Source organism: Ceratotherium simum, chromosome 24, assembly GCF_057802395.1.
Source record: "Ceratotherium simum simum isolate JZ-2026a chromosome 24, ASM5780239v1, whole genome shotgun sequence".
In the NCBI taxonomy this organism is placed as follows: domain Eukaryota; kingdom Metazoa; phylum Chordata; class Mammalia; order Perissodactyla; family Rhinocerotidae; genus Ceratotherium; species Ceratotherium simum.
The window spans coordinates 48,626,356-48,648,134 of record NC_141923.1 but is presented as its reverse complement, the minus strand read 5'-3'; the positions used below and the strand labels follow the sequence as shown (position 1 = coordinate 48,648,134).

Genomic DNA, 21,779 nt, shown 5'->3' with positions numbered 1-21,779 from the left:
TTACTATTATGCTCACAAAATAAAGAACCAATTACAGTTGTGATAACTCATTACCAACAAGTTAACTAAGAAAATCTTCTAAGTACAAGGAAGTCACTAGGCAAGGAGTCATGAGGCAATGTCCACTTTTCAATTGACCTAATTATGAGCATCAGTTTTCTCTTTCATAAAATAAGTGGTTAGACTAGATCACTGTGTCTAAGATCCACCTCAACTCTAAACGCCATGATTCTAAACATGCCCTGGAGCCTACCAAGTCTCATAAAAAGTATTTCAATATCTTCAGGTGTTTAAAACCACTGAGTCACTTTGTGTGTGTGTCTGTGTGTGTGTGTGTGTGTGTGTGTGTGTGTGTGTGTGTGTGTGGTTGCGTGTATTCTGCTAGGCATGTATGTGGCACAGGGGAAGTGAGTGTGGATCATAAGATTTCAAAACACACCAGTCATCACCACCATACAGCTGAAAGACAACACTGGAAGCAGGAAGCCACAAATTCAATCACTCAACTAATATTTATTGAGTACCTATTAATGACCATACAAATGACTGTCTAGCCAACAACACTTTGTGGATAAATGGAACGCTAAGATAACTAAAATGATATAATTTTTTTGTGCGTGTGAGAGGAAGATCAGCCCTGAGCTAACATCCATGCCAATCCTCCTCTTTCTGCTGAGGAAGACCGGCCCTGAGCTAACATCTACTGCAAATCCTCCTTTTTTTCTCCCCAAAGCCCCAGTAGATAGTTGTATGTCATAGCTGCACATCCTTCTAGTTGCTGTATGTGGGACGCGGCCTCAGCATGGCCAGACAAGCGGTGTGTGGGTGCGCGCCCGGGATCCGAACCTGGGCCGCCAGTAGCAGAGCGCATGCACTTAACCACTAAGCCATGGGGCCAGTCCCTAAAATGATATAATTTTTTGAAATATTTATTTACTGAATAACAATTTTGTTTCATTACATTGGTTGACCTATAAGACAGCTCAATTCAAAAACTGTTTTCAAAAATAAAATTCTCTTATACATAATTAAGTATTAAGGGGCAAAGGGATATGATATATTCAACCTACTCTCAAATGGTTCAGAAAGTAATAAGAATGTGAATATAGAAAAAGCATGCTAAAACAAATGAACCAAAATATTAAAAATTAGTGAAACTGTATAAAGAGTATACAAAATGTCTTTATACTAATTTTGCAAGTTTTCTATAAGTTGGAAATTATTTCAAAAAAACTACATACTAAAAAATGAGGGCCGGCTCCGTGGCTTAGCGGTTAAGTGCGTGCGCTCTGATGCTGGCGGCCCGGGTTCGGATCCCGGGCAAGCCCCAAGGCGCCACTTCTCCGTCCAACGCGAGGCCGAGTCCCACGTGCAGCAACTAGAAGGATGTGAACCTATGACATACAACTATCTACTGGGGCTTTGGGGGGAAAAAATGAATAAATAAAATCTTTAAAAAATGAAAAAAAATTGTTCAAAAAATAACATATACCTATGTATATTAATACACCTATGTAGGGCCGGCCCCGTGGCTTAGCGGTTAAGTGCATGCGCTCCGCTGCTGGCGGCCCGGGTTCAGATCCTGGGCACGCACCAACACACCGCTTCTCCGGCCATGCTGAGGCCGCGTCCCACATACAGCAACTAGAAGGATGTGCAGCTATGACATACAACTATCTACTGGGGCTTTGGGGAAAATAAACAAATAAAAATTTAAAAAAAAATACACCTTTGTATATTAAAACAAAAATTTAAGAATTTTATTGTAATTACCTGAATATTAAAATATAAGTTAAACAAAATAACTATTCTTAGTTCTTATTTAATAACTTAGGTTCATAAGTCACATTTGTCTCAATACTATGATATTGACATTTTTCTGAAAAAAATCTTTTTTCAATTATTTTTAATTTTCCAATTTTGTTCTTATTTTTGATTTCTCATAAAATTGCCCATAATCTTCTTCAAAGTCAATTTTTATGGTTAATCAACTTGAAATCATCAATACCTTCAAGTGACTCTTCTCTGCAGATATGTTTTAATTGAGAAAATATCCTCTCTACAGGTAAATATGTGAAAATATTTTAGCCTAAATATTTTCACAAGTTCTATTCTTCTGCCTCCAAAGTATATTTGTTTAATAAATATTTTAAGACAAATTTCATCAAATAAGTTGTCTCTATTTTTTTATTTTATTTTTTTTTTTAAGACTTTATTTATTTATTTATTTTCCCCCCAAAGCCCCAGTAGATAGTTGTATGTCATAGGTGCACATCCTTCTAGTTGCTGTACGTGGGACGCAGCCTCAGCATGGCTGGAGAAGCGGTGCGTCGGTGCGCACCCAGGATCCGAACCTGGGCCGCCAGCAGCGGAGCGCGTGCACTTAACCACTAAGCCACAGGGCCGGCCCTATTTTTTTTATTTTAAATATTTTGCCAAATATAAATGCTACAAAATTGTAAGCCTTCTTAATTTCATTCAATTTCAGTCAGAATATAAATTTATCCAATGAAAACAAGAGTTTCATCAAGATGAGATTCTTTTCACAAGTGAAGATACTCCAAACCACAATTCTAGAATTTCAGAAGGAAAACTAGCACACCATTTGAACAGTCCTCACTTAACGTGTTCAACTCCTCCTAGTTTTTGCAGGAATAAACTTCAAGGTCTTTGTTTACAAGCTTTGTTATAATAATTACAATTTGCTAAACCTTCAAAAGCTGGAATTTGTTTTTTCTTTAAGCATTCCATTCATTGATACCTTAAATAATGGCTTTCCACAGATTTTAAACAAATTGCAATCAACACTTGGAGGGCTCATTTATTAAAAAGTGGTCAATACCACTGAAGAACTTGGGTTGTTTTACAAAATAGTTCTTCAAAGGCTCAAACATTTATAAAATCTGACTGAAGAAGGACAGCAAAGAAAGTACTCCTGCCATGTCAAAGTAGTATTTTTTCAGCATTAGCTTCGTCTCAAAAATTTTATGGTCATTACTTAGTGTATATGTAAATATAAAAATCTATATACTTTGACAATTACTTCTTTTTTTTTTTTTTTTTTGGTGAGGAAGATTGGCCCTGAGCTAACATCTGTGCCCATCTTCTTCTATTTTGTATGCGGGACGCTGCCATGGCATGGCTTGATGAGCAGTGCAGAGGTCCACGCCCGGGATCCAAACCTACGAACCCCAGGCCTCCAAAGTGGAGGGCGCGAACTTAACCACTATGCCACTAGGCCGGCCCTACCACTTCTACCTTAATTGGTAAAACAACACAGCGTGTTTGGACACAATTATGAATTACATGTATATCTTTTTTTTTTTTTTTTTTAGATTTTATTTTTTATTTATTTTTTCCCTCCAAAGCCCCAGTAGATAGTTGTATGTCATAGCTGCACATCCCTCTAGTTGCTGCATGTGGGACTCGGCCTCAGGATGGACGGAGAAGTGGTGCCTCAGTGCGCGCCCGGGATCCGAACCCGGGCCACCAGCATCAGAGCGCGCGCGCTTAACCACCAAGCCACGGGGCCGGCCCCTTACATGTATATCTTAATCAATTACAAATTCATTTCTGCTCCATAGATTTCTTGATTCAGTAAGGACATTGTTTTTCTCAAAATTTGTATGCGTATATGTATGGTGGTGGGTGGAAACAAGACTTTTGATGGTGAACACAATGCAGTCTATACAGAAGCTGAAATATAATGATGTACAGCTGAAATTTACATAATGTTATGAACCAACATGACCTCAATAAAAAAAATCTGTATGTGTATTATCACCACAAAACAAATATTTTGTCTTTAATTTTGAACTTTAAATAAATTTATACAAGCATTCACAACAGTGACAAATGTTTTCCTTCAACAGAATGAACTTACAAAAGTTTTACTTTGAGCCCATCAATAGAAAAACAAGAAGATGTGGAATCAAAAATGAGCAAAATTAGTTTAGAATCTATGATAGAAAAGTAGTTGCCTCTGGGGGAAGGAGTAGGGATTAACTGGGACAGCGTATGAAGGAACTTGCTGGGATAATGGTAATGTTCTATATTCTAACAGAAGCCTCGGTTACACAGGTATATGTATTTAGCAAACGTACACCTAAGATTTGTGCATTTCATTGAATGTTAATTTTATAAAAAATACATATAAGCAAATACAAAAAGGACTCTAGTTAATGACATACTTCTAGTTATGTATATATTTTTATATATAGTTAGTGATATATATTTAGGGGGATGTGTACTAATGCTTGAAATTTACTTTGAAATGCATCCAAAAAATAATATGTTTTAATGAATGGCTAGAAGGATGGACAGATGGACAGACATGTGGTAAAGTCAGTTTACAAAAATGTTAATGGTATAATCTAGGTGATGGGTGTAAGAATGTTCACAGGAAAATTCCTTCAACTTTGCTGTATGTATAAAAATTTTCATATTAAATATCAGGAAAATTTCATTTAGAACAATTATTTAGTCTAAATGAAAAGTTAAATATCCCAGAATGATATATAAATGTACCCTCTGCAGCTGCACATGTCGAATTGTTGTCTTTAGACATAGTCTTCTTAAAACAACTGCTAACTTACACAATTGATGCTCAGGCTCTGTCAGCATGTTTCTGTGTTCTAGTTTTCAGATGGTCAGTGATATGTCTACGGCCCTTATACATGGTACACGATGACCTTTTGTGCAAGTTACGTATCATCATTGACTGTCGTGAGAAATGGAAATTCAATACTCTTTCATTAAACATGTACTTCTTTTTTCCTTTCTTAGTTATTTCAGCAAAAAGGATTCATTGTAAAATTTTTAAAAATTACTAAATAGTAAAATAATTATAAGGTGTCGATTTACACTATACCAAAAAGGATAAAACCATTACAGGAAGACTACTCTCTCTATGCAAGATCGCTCACCCTCTATTTCCCACACATGTTTCTCATAAGCCTGACCTATAATTTCCCAGCTTTCCCACTGACCAGTCAAATGGCAGCCTGGCAGCTTAGGATACATCGCAGGTATGACACAGGCCACAACACAAATGGCTGCCAATTCCAAGAGACCAGCAGGACAGTAGCATCCAGTGCTGTCCCCCTACTTCCCAGGACTGTCAGGAGTGAGCTGTCTCTAGCTAGTTGTGTCTGACCACAATCACTTTCTCAGCAGGCACCTGGTATATTTTCTTTGAAAGAGAGGTTTAGTTTATTTACATCTAGAAAAGGTCAGAAAAAGAAAAACAAATTATTATTGGTCATCTGTGCGTTCAAGTAAGAACTGTTTAGCGTACATACACTTCAAATATAAGAAAGGAGACAGATGAAGCTAGAAATACAAAGTATTTGGTCAACCAAATCCTTCCTAACTTATTTTAATGCAACTGTTAATATTTTATTTAAAGGGCCGGCCCTGTGGCATAGCGGTTAAGTGCTCGCGCTCCGCTACTGGCGGCCCGGGTTCGGATTCCGGGCGCGCACCGACGCACTGCTTCTCCAGCCATGCTGAGGCCGTGTCCCACATACAGCAACTAGAAGGATGTACAACTATGACATACAGCTATCTACTGGGGCTTTGGGGGAAAATAAAAGGAGGAGGATTGGCAATAGATGTTAGCTCAGAGCCAGTTTTCCTCAGCAAAAAGAGGAGGATTAGCATGGATGTTAGCTCAGGGCTGATCTTCCTCAAAAATATATATATATATATATATATTTTATTTAAAAAATTAAAAACTCAGGACAAATGATAAACTAGACAGGATGCCAGACCATAGGCATAAACCAGTTCTGTCCCAGGCAAACCTTGGTATATGGTTCCTCGATTTACTCTTTTTCTTCTCTAAAGGCTTTGGGTTTTACTCCAAGAGAGACAGGGCACATAGGAGGATTTTAAACAAAGGAGAGATACAATCTGATTTCCTTCTTGAAAAAAATAACTCTGGCTGCTGTCTTTAGAAGAGACTGTAGAGATGCAATGGTAGAAGTAGGCAGATCATTGAAGAGGCTACTGCAATAATCCAGGCAAAAAGTGATGATGGCTTGAAATACAGCAGGAGCAATAAAGATTGTAAGATTCTGGGCATATTTTAAAACACTGTAATCACAAATTGGTTTTCTCCACCAAAACAGCCCTGAAACAATGACAACCCAGTAACAATTAGCACCTCTAGGGCCCAGATTATAATCTCTAAACACCACTGAAAGAACTAGGGCTCCTTAGGAAAATGATTATTTCCAAGACTAATGCAAAAAAGGTACGAACTAGGCCCAGAACATCTTTTCACAATAGAAAGTAAAAAGTCTACTCAGACTACTGGGATCATCTCAAAAGGCCACAGCTGCTAACTTGAAGGAGCTCCTAGTGGCTAAAGATGGAACAACTCAAACATCAAAGGGAATAATGACTAAACAACTACAGTAGATTCCAATACATTAAACATGTCAAAACTCCTAAGTTCATAATAACACTTAAAAAGAAAGAATTTATTGGGCACCTTTGGAAGGTGCTGGGGCACCAACTCATAATTATTCTGAAAGCTGATGAACAAAGAAAAAGAATGAAGCATTTATGGCATCTGTCCTGCATAAACTGTATTTCAGGGGATCTAAATAGTTGACAAAAAAAGGTCTTTATAGAATAATAACAAACAGCAAGTATAGAAAGAAGGATAGGGCCGGCCCCGTGGCTTAGCGGTTAAGTGTGCGCACTCCGCTGCTGGCGGCCCGGGTTCGGATCCCGGGCGCGCACTGACGTACCACTTGTCTGGCCATGCTGAGGCCGCGTCCCACATACAGCAACTAGAAGGATGTGCAGCTATGACATATAACTATCTCATGGGGCTTTGGGGGGAAAAAAATAAACAAATGAAAGAAGGATAGAATTAGAATATCAACATTTTCAAGCCTCTAATAAAATAATGCAACTAGGTAATAATCATCAAAGCTGCTAAAACTTTGGGGTAAAAAGCTAGTAGAAAACTTTATAATGAATGTGTAATGAACCTAATGATCAATCTTAACATCATAAAAAAAGAGAAAACCAGACATTATGTGTCTCCTGATATGATTAATAAGTACACAGCAACTCCAATAAATATATATCAAAAAATGAATCTGATAAACCTTAATATCTAACTACATGGACAGCCACATGCAAAAGAATAAAAGTGACCCCTATCTTATACCATACACAAAAATCAACTCAAAAGATCTGAAATTTAATCAACTTAAATTTAAGACCTGAAACCATAAAACTCCTAGAAGAAAATATAGGGGGTAAGCTCCTTGACATTGGTCTTGGCAATGATTTTTTGGATCTGACCCAAAAGCAAAAATTGTTTCTTTTCGTTTATGGAGGTTCCTCAAAACATTAAAAATAGAAGTACCATATGACCCAGCAATCCCACTTCCGGGTATATCTCCAAAGGAAATGAAAACACGACATCAGAGAGAGCTGCACTTCCATGCCCTCTGCAGCGTTAGTCACACCAGCCAGGATATGGAAACAACTGAAGTGTCTGTCAATGGGTGAAAGGATGAAGAAGATGTGGCATATATATACACACGTACACACAGACACACACACACACACACACACAACGGAATATTATTCAGCCATGAGAAAGAAGGAAATCTTGCCATTTGCTACAACATGGATGGGCCTTGAGGGCATTATGCCAAGTGAAATAAGTCAGACAGAAAGACAAATACCGCATGGTATCACTTATATGTGGAATTTTTTTGTTTTTTTAAACCAAACTCATAGAAACAGAGTATAAAAGTGGTTGCCAGGGTCTGGGGGGTCGGGGAAATTGGGAGGGGTTGGTAAAGGGTACAGACTTTCAGCTCTAAGATGAATAAGGTCTGAGGATCTACCGTATAATGTGGTGACTACAGTTGATAACACTGTATTGTACAACTGAAATTTGCTGGGAGTAGGATATAAATGTCCTCACCAAAAGAAAAAGATAATTATGTAAGATGATAGATGAGTTAATTAACTAGATGGCAGAAATCCTTTCACAATGTACATGTACATCAAATCATCACGAGGTACACTGTAAATATCTGACAATTTTACTTGTCAATTACACCTCAATAAAGCAGAAAATAAATAAATAAATTTTTCTAAAAAATGAATCTGAATTTGATTAAGCCTTAGTACCTAACTACCAGTTTCTGGAAATTAAAGACAGTGGAGAAATATGTTAAATGACATGACAGAGATACAATCAACAAATATATAACGTGGGAAATTCTATAGGATAATGACTCATTTCCTTCAACACATAAGTGGCAAAGAAAGACAAAAGGGGGGGGGGGGGGGGGGTGGGGAATGGACACAGATTAAAAGCAACTTAAGAGTAGGAAATTTACAAGTAGTACCAGAAAGTAAGGAAGGGCTAAAAAAAAAGAAAAGAAAAAGGGCTAAAGAAAAAAGAAAAAAACCAAAATGATGGTGGTATGTCAAAGGAACACAACTGAAAAAGCTCCCAATAGCCAAAACGGGAGCAATTTGAGGAACAAAATGAAGTAGCACTGAATGATAATCCAAAGTATAAGATAAACACCCATGATATAAATAAATGATTGAATAAACAAGTAAATGGAGGGAGAAGATACAAATCTCCTATACTGAAGAATTTCAAACAATTTATATCCTCAAAGAGATGAAGCACTCCTTAAGTGTAAGCTGTGCAAAGCGACTTCCAAAGAATACAGTATAGCAAGGGCGAAAAAGAGTAAATCTACAGTGGAGAAACCTGACAAGAATGCCCTCAGATCCAGGTCAACATCAGCAGTGGTCAGCCACGTTGACAGCAAGAACCCTTGATACGATGTGATGGAAGCGGCACTCTACCTCTGTGGTCCTCCTCCCAAAAACACATAACCCCAATCTCATCATGAGAAAAACATCAAAATCCCAACTCAGGGACATTCTACAAAATACCTGACTAGTACTCCTTAAAAACACCTTATGGTGAACAAAGAAAGTTTGAGAAACTGTCACAGCAAAGAAGAACCTAAGGTGGGCCAGCCCCACGGTTTAGTGGTTAAGTGTACGCTCTCTGCTACTGGCGGCCCGGGTTCAGTTCCCGGGCGCACACTGACGCACCACTTCTCCGGCCATGCTGAGGCCGCGTCCCACATACAGCAACTAGAGGGATGTGCAACTATGACATACAACTATCTACTGGGGCTTTGGGGAAAAAAAAAAGGAGGAGGATTGGCAATAGATGTTAGCTCAGAGCCGGTCTTCCTCAGCAAAAAGAGAAGGATTAGCATGGATGTTAGCTCAGGGCTGATCTTCCTCACAAAAAAAAAAAAAAAAAGAGGAACCTAAGGAAATGTGACTACTAAATGTAACGTGTATCCTGGATGGGATGCTGGGACACAAAAAGGACATCAGGTAGAAAACTAAGGAAATCTGAATGAAGTATGGACTTCAGTTAGAGATAATGTGTCAATATGGGGTCATTATTGTAACAAACGTACCATACTAATATAAGATGTTAATTATAGAGAAAACCAGGTGTGGAGTATAGGGGAACTCTGTACTATCTTCACAATTTTTCTGTAAACTAAAAACATTATAAAATTAAAAATTTATTAAAGAAGAGAGAGAGGAAGAGAGAGAAGAGACACAGAACCGAATGCAATGTGTGGAATAAGTCTGAATCCTGTTTCAAACAAACTATTAAGGCACTTATGAGACAACTAGAGAAATGTGAACCCTGATTGAGATTATTTTTCTAAGTGTCTTTTTGTCTTAGAGATGTATATGAAGTATTTAAACAAAATGATTTATCTGAGTTTGGCTTCAAAATAATTGGGAGAATGAAGTGGGAGGTACAGATAAAACAAGATTGACCATACACTGATAACTGCTGAAGCTGGGTGATTTTATTTTCTCTACTTTTATTTATCTTTCATGCTTTCTATAAATAAAGATTGAACAAAAGAACAAACGAAGAATGGGAGCCACTGAGTACAAGTACCTCTCAAGGGGTTTCACTGCAAAGGGCAGCAAAGAAGTGGGGTACAGCTGGCAAGGGTAAGGACTTTTTCAAGTTTTTTGTTAAGATACTAGAAACATTAATAAGTATATGTACATACCTTGTAGCTCGTAGATTTAATTCCATCAGGAACTTCATCCTGAAAAAGCAAAAAAAATGCTTTATATGACATTTATTCTATCTTCTGAAAAAATATATATATTTTCCCCCCTCTCCAAAACCCCAGTATACGTGGTTGTATATTCTAGTTGTAAGTCCTTCTAGTTCTACGTGAGCCACCACCACAGCATGGCTACTGACAGACGAGTGGTGTGATTCCAAGCCCAGGAACCAAACCTGGGCCACTGAAGCAGAGCACCCCGAACTCTAACCACTAGGCCATCAGAACTGGCTCTGAAAAAATATCTTAAATTTCTATCATTTATGAGAAAAACTCATAAAACAAATTATTGAAGTTAGATTATTTTTAAACTGAGAATAGTTTGGCAGTTTTTATATTATTTCTCAAAAGTAAACAAAAAATTCAACACAAATTATTCTACAGATTGCTGATCGTATATTGTATTACAGCACGGAAATGTAAAAATAGTCACTTAGCTATTACTCCTTCTGACGCTCAAACTGTCCCACATTTGGCCACGAGGGGACCCACTAAGTGCTGATGTGACATTTGCACCTGTGTCCTGTTGATATTACCCTAGGAATCTTTAGCAGCATTTTTGTTTTCTGTTATGACAAGATACTATAAGCAAATCTTGTATATTTCTTGTTCCAGTCTTGCAATCAACCATATTTTAAGGAGCCCTAGTTCTTTTCAGAGGAAAACGGTGCTGGTTTTCAGTCTTGTGTTGGCCACATACTAACTACAGGACCTATCTGCGTATCCTCAAAGTGATGCTGTGAGTAGAGATAATGACGTAAGGAGGAGAACTCTGTAAATTGCAGGGCCCTATTCCAATGCTAAGTATATTCCTGAAATACATTACGCCTGCCCCAAGGGAAGGACCCACGCTGAGACAATAACTTTATTTGTACCCTCCCAGACTTCAAATTAGGTCAATGTATACTCTTCTTCTATGGCCAGAGATTTAAATGGTTTCTAATTGTTTCATATAATAAACCATGCCAAATTTATAGACTAATTTCAGCAGAACTGACATCATTACAATATTCAGTACTGACCTGCTAGGTCAAAGGATACGTCCCTTTTCAATTTTTTTGATACATTTGCTGAATTGATCCCCAAAAAGACTTACCACCAGAGTGTTCATTTCTGATTCCCAGACTAACACTGGATATTGTTATTCTTTTTCACATAGGCCAATTAATAACGGAGGTGAAAGAACGTTGTTGTGATTCATTGTACAGGGAATAAATAATTGGTCTTTCAGTTTATAGGGAGAGTCCAGTCTCTGGGGCAGACCAACTGCCTCATTCAAATATGCTCTGGAATCAGGTGGAAATCAAAGGATGTGGATTTTAAAGCACCAAATATGAGGAAGAGAATTTCAATTTTTTTTTTCTGTCTCCTGCTGGGTGCCAGGGTGTTACCTGAACCGAGTCTAAAATTGAACTAAAAAGGGAAATCAAAGTGTTGACAAAAAGGAAACTGGGGGCCGGCCCCGTGGCTTAGTGGTTAAGAGCGTGCGCTACGCTGCTGGCGGCCCAGGTTCGGATCCCCGGCGCGCGCCGACACACCGCTTCTCCGGCCTTGCTGAGGCCGTGTCCCACATACAGCAACTAGAAGGATGTGCAGCTATGACATACAACTATCTACTGGGGCTTTGGGGGAAAAATAAATAAATAAAATTAAAAAAAAAAAAGGAAACTGGTCTTGGTTCCTTGTTTAGCAAAAAAGGTATTAACAAAACTGCACAAGATCATCTGAAGTAGTGAGTTAATTGTGTTTAACCTTATACACATATTAAGTTAAGAAAGATTATTGTTTTGGTGTGATAACTGCACTGTGTTCAGGAATTAATATCCTTCTTCTCAGATGCATACTTAAGTATACAATAGTGAGATATCAAGACACCAGCAATGCACAATATAAGTGCTAGCTATGAAAGCTGATTATTTAGGCTGAAGCAGCTATTTCAAAGTATTTTAATCACTATTTGTTTCTGACAGACTGCTCTATTTAGGAACAATTAGAACTGAGCCCAGGCTTGTCCCAAGAGGAATGTAAACGGTTCCTCTCTTCCTTGTCACTTGGAGTGGAGTTTCTCCACGTCTCCCTCCTCTGCTCTCCCTTCCCCTCTGCTTCCACAATGTGCACACCTGCAGTGTATCTCTATTATCGGGCTAGCACATTTGTAGTGAAATGATCACTTAGTGTCTCTCTCCCCTGCTAAACCATAAGCTTCTCAAGATAAACACTCATCTTATATGCCCAGGTCCTGGCACATAGTAGGCCCTCAAAAAATATTCATTATTGAACCAAATTATACTCAACTCTTAAGTGATATTCCTTTACTAGCCTCTTCTCCATCTCCTCATCTTCCACTCCCCCATCTCCACAATATTTCCAGTTAATTTCCTAAACCTTGGGTCTAATCACGGCACTTCTGCTACACTGACATATATAAGAACACTTTTAAGTGGATAAACATCTTCTAATTATCTTTTAAGCCTTCTCTCTATCGTGAAACTAGCTCAACAAAAAAATAGAGTACTGGCATGAAAGGCACTCTGCTCCACTTCTGCAGAAGGTGAAATAACTAGATTCTGTCTCAGTTTCTCAGTACAAATTGTTAATTTTCATCTGATTCTTTTTTAGCATTTCTATGGGTTCAAGTCAAATAAGCATCTATGTTTTAGCATTTCTTAAATGCTAAAACTGGTTGTTTTGTCTAGGATTTACAATAAAATAGGTCTCATCCATCAGTGTGTCAACCTGGGAATCAATAAGCTATTACTTCACGCTAAACATCTCTCAGGTTTTCTATCCCCTCCAATCTTCTTCCCAAGGTGGCATCCCCTAGTCCTATCCTTCATTAACAATAATCAGAAATAACTGCTGTTTCAAGATGAGATTCAAATTTGCAATAATTGTGAAACTATTTGCTTGTTCTGACTAATGTTAGTAATAGCCTATGTAATTAAAGAGTGCAATTAAAGGCCTGTTTAAAAAATTAAGTACCATATTTTTAGCATGTTTAGTAAGTCATATAAATAAGTTATTGGTAAATTTGAATTTCCCCAACTAATTTTTTCCTACTACTAAATATAAATGCTAGAACTTATGAAATAAAATGAAACATTTAAATTGATAATATCACTTTAATGATATGCTCATGCTTTAATCATAGCAACATAAGGTGCTTCACAAGTTAATCCTTGAATTTTCAAAAAGCTGTGTCTATGAGGATTAATATAATTAAAAACATGATTCTCACTCATCTAATGATAATATACCCATAAAGAATACTTTACATTTGCCTTAATTCCACATGCTAGATAGGTCTATATAGCAATATTTACATGTATAAAAATAAACTGCTCAAAACTACACTACCACGTCACACCCATTAGTATGGCTATTATCCAAAAAACAGAAAACAGCAAGTGTTAGTGAGAATGTGGAGAAATTGGAACCCTTGTGCATTGCTGGTGGGAATGTAAAATGGTGCAGCCACTGTGGAAGACAGCATGGCATTCCTCAAAAAATTAAACACAGAATTACTAAATGATCCAGCAATTCCACTTCTGGTTATACACTCAAAAGAAGTGAAAGTAGGGACTCAAACAGATATTTGCACACCCATATTCCCAGAGGAATTATTCGCAATAGCCAAAAGATGGAAACAACCCAGAAGTCAATCAATAGGTGAATGTATAAACAGAACGTAGTATACACATACAGTGGAATATTATTCAGCCTTAAAAAGGAATAAAACTGTAATACATGCTACAATACGGATAAACCTTGAAAACATTATGCTAAGTGAAATAAGCCAGATACAAAAGGACAAATATTGTAATGATTCCCCTTATAGGAGGTACCTAGAGTAGTCAAATTCATAGTGTAGAATAGTGGTTACCAGGGGCTAGAGGGCAGGGGAGTAAAGAATTATTATTTAATGAGGTGGAGTTTCAATTTGGGAAGATGAAAAATTTCTGGAGATGGATGGTGGTGATGGTAACACAACAATGTTAATGTACTTAACGCCAATGAACTGTACACTTAAAAATGGTTAAAATGATAAATTTTATGTTATGTATATATTTATCACAATTTAAAAAGTAAAACAAAAATATATACTTTTAAAGGAAAAAAAGGGCTTCACTGAAAAGTATAAAATTCTCTGCTTTCAGAGCAGAACACTTCAAATTTTAATGCTCTGAGAATTTCTAAGTAAAACCAGGGGTTTTACTTAGAAACTCCTCCTCACCCAAGAAAATCCAAGGAAAATAATATACCCACAAAAAAGGAGAGGGATTTTTTTGTAACTTAATCAATTTCATTTTATTATACTATAAACATAACTTTGTTTGGATAAGATGTAAGAAGAAAAACAAATATCCAGCCAAAAGAACTATTAATCTCACTAATAAGTCAAACGATTATATTAACCACAAAGTTCAAATTCTATTATTATGAATGCAGAATAATTCAAAATAGGTTTTATATTTTTAAGTTTAGATTTTTAATACGTAAATATTAAACAACATTATACTTAACCTAAGGATGGAAATATTGCTTTAGTTACATTGGCCCCTCTTAAAAAGCTAAAATTATTTGAAGAGAGATGTAACAGTTCTTAAGTGTGGTTCTTACTGATTGACAAGGCCTGACAGCACAGTCTCTTCTTCCACATTGGCTGATGTCATTCCAGAAAGGACACGGCCTCTTCAGATTTACCTGTAAGATAATAACAGAAAAAGTTATAAAAATAAGAATTTCGAGATTATAATTATGATGCCATAACTTGGTCATGTTATCAGCTGCAGTTACTCTATGTCTTCCCCTTATCAGCTGTCAAGCTCCAGTGACTGTATAAGCGTGTAGCTGGTACAAGTAAACTGGCAGATGGGTTAGAAAGACAGAGACTGCTACTAAACAGACCCTGAAGAGATGGCAACTAGGAGCCAAAGCAACTCACATCATCACTGCTCAACTGATATTCTTTTTAAGCAAATAACAGTTAGACAATCGTGAACTCAGACTATAACTACATATCCCAATGATCAGTAAACTCTTTCAGTAAATATCTCAATATAAAACATCACAAGGGACTTGATAAAATAAAATAATATAGGTCAGAATAAAGTCTCACTTCTTTTCAAAAATATTTAATTTAATTTTTATTAATTGGAGTCAATCTGACGTTTTAGAAAATTATGAACTCACAATTTTGATAACAATATAATAGTTTCTTTTCTGACTTCAATTTAACCAACCAGTTTCTAATTCCAGAGTGCAAAACTCATTTATTGAAATTAAAAGTATCCAGTGAGTGGTTTCAGCCACAATTTTGAAGCTTAGTAATTCCCAAATGTAATTATCCATTTAAACTTTAAGCATTCATATACAAAAAATTAAAAATAAAAATACCTTATAATATCTAAAGTAGTCGCTTTCAAGAAGTTGTTGTAGTCTTGGGAAAAGCCTGTAGTTATTAAATCTATCAATGGTTTCAACATCACAGGTACAATCATCCAAGTAACCACTAACCTGTTACAAAGAAAATGAAATATTAAATCAAAATGTCTTAGAGGCAACAGGGTTCTTTTTCCTCATATGGTTATGATGAAAGAGCCCTCTACTCAACCAACCTTTACCCTTCCTCTTCCCCATAACTTTCTAAGATGGGGTAAGACAATAACCTAGAGGAATGCAGTGGATATCTCCTGTAGAGTGTACTAAGCTCATAATGACGCACGAACGCATGCAGAGTTAGTCCCCTGCAGCCACTGTGGAACTCTGCCCTCCAGGCCCAACCGGGGATGGGCATCTGACCCAAACCTGGTCATGGTTCCCCTCTCCAGGAATTGACACCAAGAGGGAGAGATGTCTCTCCCTGTGCCTAGACCAGTAAACTCAGACCATATTCCATCCTGTGAACTGAGGAATACATGAGCCAGCAGTCAGACAGGAAAGATTTTAAAAGATACACAGAGAAGCAGAGAAAGGAGACAGACAACATATGCTACCTGGACTCCCTAGGGTTTTCCAGCCCCACTTCCACCCGTCTTTCCCGAAGCCCAGTTACATCCACATCCCTGGCTTTCCTGAGACTCAGTAATTCACCTGGCTCTGTCTTCCCTTTATTTTAGTTTCCAACAGGATGTGTAGGCCACAGACAAGCTAGGTGAATGTATAAAAAAAGAGATGATACTAAATTTATAAGAGAAACAATAATTTATTATAAGGATCTAATAACCCTCAAATATTGGGCCATGACAATTTGTAAGTTTGAAATGGTGCTTAGAAATTACTTATCATTAGCAACACGGAGACAGCAAATTGACCAAAAAGCCAATCTTGATCTTCAAATGCTTAAAACTGATGTCTTATCTATTATAATCAGAATATGTTATCAGATGTGATACTATAATTCTTAGATGTTTACTTGGGGCTAGGCAAACATCTAATAGAATTAATTAAACATTGCTTTAAGTAAGTAACAAATACATCATGATTTAAGAAAAGTAACAAACAAATTTTTTAAATATACAGCATGCTGCAGAAAAGAGATCCTTATCATACTTTGGTCTGAATATTTGCATCATAAACTAGTTTGGATTATATTTTAGGGAGACATTGCCAACAAAAAAATAACTTAAAAATCTACTGGTAAGAAAGCAAATAAACAATATACTTTATTGAAATACTGCATTTAGATTTTCCCTTTGGTATATGTAAAATCCTACACTATCTTTTAATTTTATTTTATTATTTTTTGTGTGTGTGTGTGAGGAGGACTAGCCCTGAGCTAACATCCGGTGCCAATCCTCCCCTTGGGGAAGAGTGGCCCTGAGCTAACATCCGTGCCCATCCTCCTCTACTTTATATGAGACACCGCCACAGTATGGCTTACCAAGCGGTGTGTCGGTGCGCACCTAGGATCCAAACCTGCAAACCCCGGGCCGCTGAAGCAGAGCCTGCGCACTGAACTGCTTGCACCACCGGGCCAGCCCCTATCCTTTAATTTTAAAGATTTTATTTATTTTATTTTTTCCCCCCAAAGCCCCAGTAGATAGTTGTATGTCATAGCTGCACATCCTTCTAGTTGCTGTATGTGGGACTCGGCCTCAGGATGGAGGGAGAAGTGGTGCCTCGATGCGCACCCGGGATCCGAACCCGGGCCACCAGCATTGCAGCGCGCGCACTTAACCACCAAGCCACAGGGCCGGCCCTCCTATCCTTTAATTTTAAAACATCACAAAACACTAATGGAAATTGTTCACTTAAGAGATAAGAATACTTTGGATGATGACAGCAATGTTCAAGAGCTAAGATTTTGTACCAATTTGCCTAGTCTTATTTGTTTTGGACTCACTAATTCAGTTTCTAGAAATATGATCTACATATTTTGTCACTGTAATAACTACTTTCATTTCATATGCAAATTTGTCCTTGTTTCTTGCTAAAACTTCTCTGAGTATACAATAATCTTAGAGTCCTAATTTTGGGTACCAACAAAACAAAAGTGCTTCTAACCTAGATGATTTGATCTTTCACACCTCTTTCTTTTGAGCCTTAACAGCAGAACTTCTAAGAACAGAAAATAGGTACTATTTCTCCTTTTGGATACAAATTATTACACAAAGAACAACAGGCACAGAAGCTGCAAAGGCCAAAGGGACACATGGAAAGCAGAGACATTAAAATGAATTTCACGAGGCCAGCCAGTGGCATAGTGGTTAAGTTCTCGCAGTCCGCTTTGGCAGCCCAGGGTTCACAGGTTCCACCCTGGGCACGGACGTACACATCACTTGCCAAGCCATGCTGTGGTGGCGTCCCACATATAAAGTAGAGGAAGATGGGCACAGATGTTAGCTCAGGGCCAATCTTCCTCAGCAAAAAGAGGAGGATTGGCAACAGACGTTAGCTCAGGGCTAACCCTCCTCACCAAATAAATAAATTAATTAAATAAAATGAATTTCACAAAATGAAACATATATGCAAAAAACTTGAGAGGAAGAGTTTGATGCAATCCATTTTTCCCCCTGAGGAATTCATTTTTTAGGTAACAATGTATCTTCAAGACTCAGCTCAGGCCTCTTTGGGGAAGCTGCCCCTTGGGTACCACTCACCACCAGATGGGTTACCTGTCTCTCCCATGACTCTTCACATACTCCTACATAAGAATTACCTCACTGTACTGAACTTACCTGTTTCACTCCCACCCACTAGAGTTTAAAATCCTTAAGAGCAAAATCATGTTTGTTCATCTTTGTATTTCTAGTACTTAGCACTGTACTTCTAGAAAGCACACAGTAGATGCTCAATAATTATTTGCGGAATGGGGGGGGTGAGTGAATGAATGAATCACGTCCACTGTCACTCTCACTCATGGGAGACCAGCACTGCACTGTCTAATAATAACTAGGTGCTACCCATCACCTACGGTGGGTCTCAGTGCCCCAGACCACACAAGCACAAGTGGCAGGAATGCACTCACAGAGCAAGGGAAGTAAGCAGCAAAGGTGAACAGCCCTTCGTGTGCTCCAGTCTACTGATCTATATCCCAACAACAAAGGAAGCTATAAGAAGCCCCAAACCAGAAAGGAATGAAAGATGCCTCCAAAGCAGTAGTGGCTTATAGCCTAGAGACCTCAGAGGGAGAGGGGGCTGGACAGGGTAGATTTTAAAATTGTCTGCCCCTTACCTCAGACTTGAGTAGGAGGTATTCCTCAGGGTAGCAGGGAGCAGGGTAGCTAAGCAGGAAGAGTGGAGTGGCAGGAGTTTCAATAGATGGAGAGATCCCAGCAAAGGAGAGACAGGAAGATACTTGGAAATCCAAGCTATCTGACTGTTCAGATACACCAGCCAACAGGCAGCAGAACCTAATTCCTACCAGGAAGTCTTGCAGGTCTGATGCCAGGCCCAGTTCTAGAAACAAGACAACCAGGTGTGTTATCAGAATAGAGTCTCAGGAAAGGGTTCAGGGAGAAATCCAGTTAATAGACCGAGGGCATGAGCTTGGAAACAAAGCAAAGTCCTATCACCTAAAGTAAGACCAAAGGAGCTGCCCATCAGTAACAAGGATGACTTGATGCTGTGCTTCAGAACGTGCTAAGGCTGCTTAAAGAACTACTAGACCATCTCCCAAAGGGAAACTGAACACTGGCCCTCCCACAGGAATCTGAATTTTTAAAAAACGCACCACACACACACAAACACAGTCATTGATGCAATGTAAAATTTGAAGCTCGCTGCTCTAAGATTCAGGTGATACTCAGCCTTGGGTACGGGGCCAAAATAGGTGGCAATTAGAAGGCTCTAGTTGAGGGATGGTAGATATAAGGACAGAGGTAGGCCTGACTCATAACATCACCAGTTTAAAGTCTTAGTCTCTTAAGAGGTGGAAAGCCTTTGAAGCCTTCTATTGCAACTCCCAAGCACACAGCAATCCCCACCCATACACCTTCAGGAGGAGGCAGTGTGTAACAGTGGTTAGCAATGCAGGCCCTGGAGTCAGGCCTTCTAGGGTTGACTCCTATCTCTGCTACTTATCCACATTTTTTTAACCTCTCTAGGCCTCAGTTTCCAATCTGAACACAAAATATAAGTAATAATAGTTCTCATCTCAAACAGCTGATATCAAGATAAAACGACATCCAGTAAATGCCCAGTAAATATTACTCACTATGATCACCCTACCGCTGTTTAAACACTTCCAGTGAAAGGGATCTTACTATTCCCCAAAGCAACCCACAACCTTTTCTTTCAACAAATAAGGAAAAAAAGGGCAAGTTTGCCGTTAAAATTTTTCTAAAAATTTTACATCTGTAGCCCCAAGGGAATGTAGAACTAGGTAACCAAAAGCGATCAGTGGAAGGAGCCTAGGTAACCAAAAGTGATCAGTGGAAGGAGCCTCAATTAGTCTCTCCATTAACTCTGACTGGTTCGGACCAAATACCCAAATACAAAAGGCAAAAGAAGAGGAGCAAACACTGGCCTCTGGTCCACTGTTCTCTGGTGAGAGGGATCCTTTAGTTTGCAGTGAGAGACAAAACAAAACATACTTTCTAGTTTCCTTGTGTCCAACAACTTCTAGTCCTAACACAGATTATGATTTTCTTCCAAAGTACTGTTAAGAACATATTCTTCTTATTTGTATGAAATATGATTTAAAAGTGCGCTTTATTTGCCAAAGAACTTTAGTTGTATTTAATTTTACTGTGTTTTGTGACCATCAAAAAGAACATGAACACAGTATTCATTCATTGACAGAGGAGACCGGGACAACTCTGCTAATGGAAGCATGGAAACACCAAAGATTCTAGACTGGTGGCAGGCATCATTGTAAAGACACAATGCTAAGAGCTATTTCTTTTTTTTTTTTTTTTTTTTAAAGATTTTATTTATTTATTTTTCCCCCCAAAGCCCCAGTAGATAGTTGTGTGTCATAGCTGCACATCCTTCTAGTTGCTGTATGCGGGACGCGGCCTCAGCATGGCCAGAGAAGCAGCGCGTCGGTGCGAGCCCGGGATCCGAACCCGGGTCGCCAGCAGTGGAGCGCGCTCACTTAACCACCAAGCCACGGGGCCGGCCCCTAAGAGCTATTTCTGCTCTAAAGTCTTGGTCTTGCTACAACTTTACATTGTTGTTAAATGACCCAAAGTATGGCAACCAATGTGAAACATGCTTCGTTCCACATGCTTTGTTCAAAAAAGCCTGGAATACATCAAGCACTCAGAGTTGATCAACATCTCACCAGTATAACCTGTTTCAAAGATTCCTCTGACTAAGTTTTAATCCTGGGCTTATTTCCACCCAACACTCAGCATATTATCAAGTGTCTCTCCTATGGCCCAGCCACTCGGACTAACAAACAAAAACTATTTTTTAAGTTGACCGAAACAAGACAATAACAGGTAAATCTGCTAAAACCATGTACGCAGAGCATATCCACAACACACTCCAAGTGAACAATGATCCATTCTTGAAGCCCCATCGTGGATTATATGCACTACACCCCTTCCACTAGCTGATGGAGACTCACTGCACTTAGATAAGTGGAGCTGAGTGTTGTTAGCACGAGTCATATTAAGGTTAATAAAACATTTTGAGTACATAAGTGTTTACAAACTCATTTCTTGTGTGTGTGTGAGGAAGATTAGCCCTCAGCTAACATCTGATGCCAATCCTCCTCTTTTTGCTGAGGAAGACTGGCCCTGGACTAACATCCGTGCCCATCCTCCTCCACTTTATATGGGACACCGCCACAGCATGGCTTTATGAGTAGTGCGTAGGTCCACGCTCGGGATCCAAACCTGTGAACCCCAGGCCGCCAAAGCGGAGAGCGAGAACTTAACCACTACGCCACTGGGCCAGCCCCTACAAACTCATTTTTAATTAATTTAAACGAAAAAAGATGTCCATACTGTCTCTTCTGAGGTTATTTCTCTAAAATGCATCCTGGGATTCCATGAATTGGGACTAAAGTTCTGTTACATTCATTCTCTCTAATGACATAATGGAGCAATAATTGTCAAAAAGAAATAAGAGGGGCCGGCCCTGTGGCTTAGTGGTTAAATGCTCCCGCTCCGCTACTGGCGGCCCGGGGTTCGGATCCCTGGCGCGCAC

The 21,779-nt window shown here is 38.6% G+C and overlaps 1 protein-coding gene across 4 annotated transcripts in view; it reads right to left on the bottom strand.

Moving 5' to 3' along the window:
* The window catches only part of ERO1A (endoplasmic reticulum oxidoreductase 1 alpha), a 50,235-nt gene that overhangs the window by 24,710 nt on the left and 3,746 nt on the right, over positions 1–21,779 (bottom strand). For all 4 annotated transcript variants that reach the window (XM_087448522.1, XM_004426152.3, XM_087448520.1 and 1 more), the window contains exons 2-4: positions 15,576–15,695; positions 14,799–14,882; positions 10,119–10,157 (exon numbers count right to left, since the gene is read on the bottom strand). In XM_087448522.1, the coding sequence (XP_087304648.1) occupies positions 10,119–10,157; positions 14,799–14,882; positions 15,576–15,695 (243 nt within the window). The remainder of the gene's footprint in view (positions 1–10,118; positions 10,158–14,798; positions 14,883–15,575; positions 15,696–21,779) is intronic.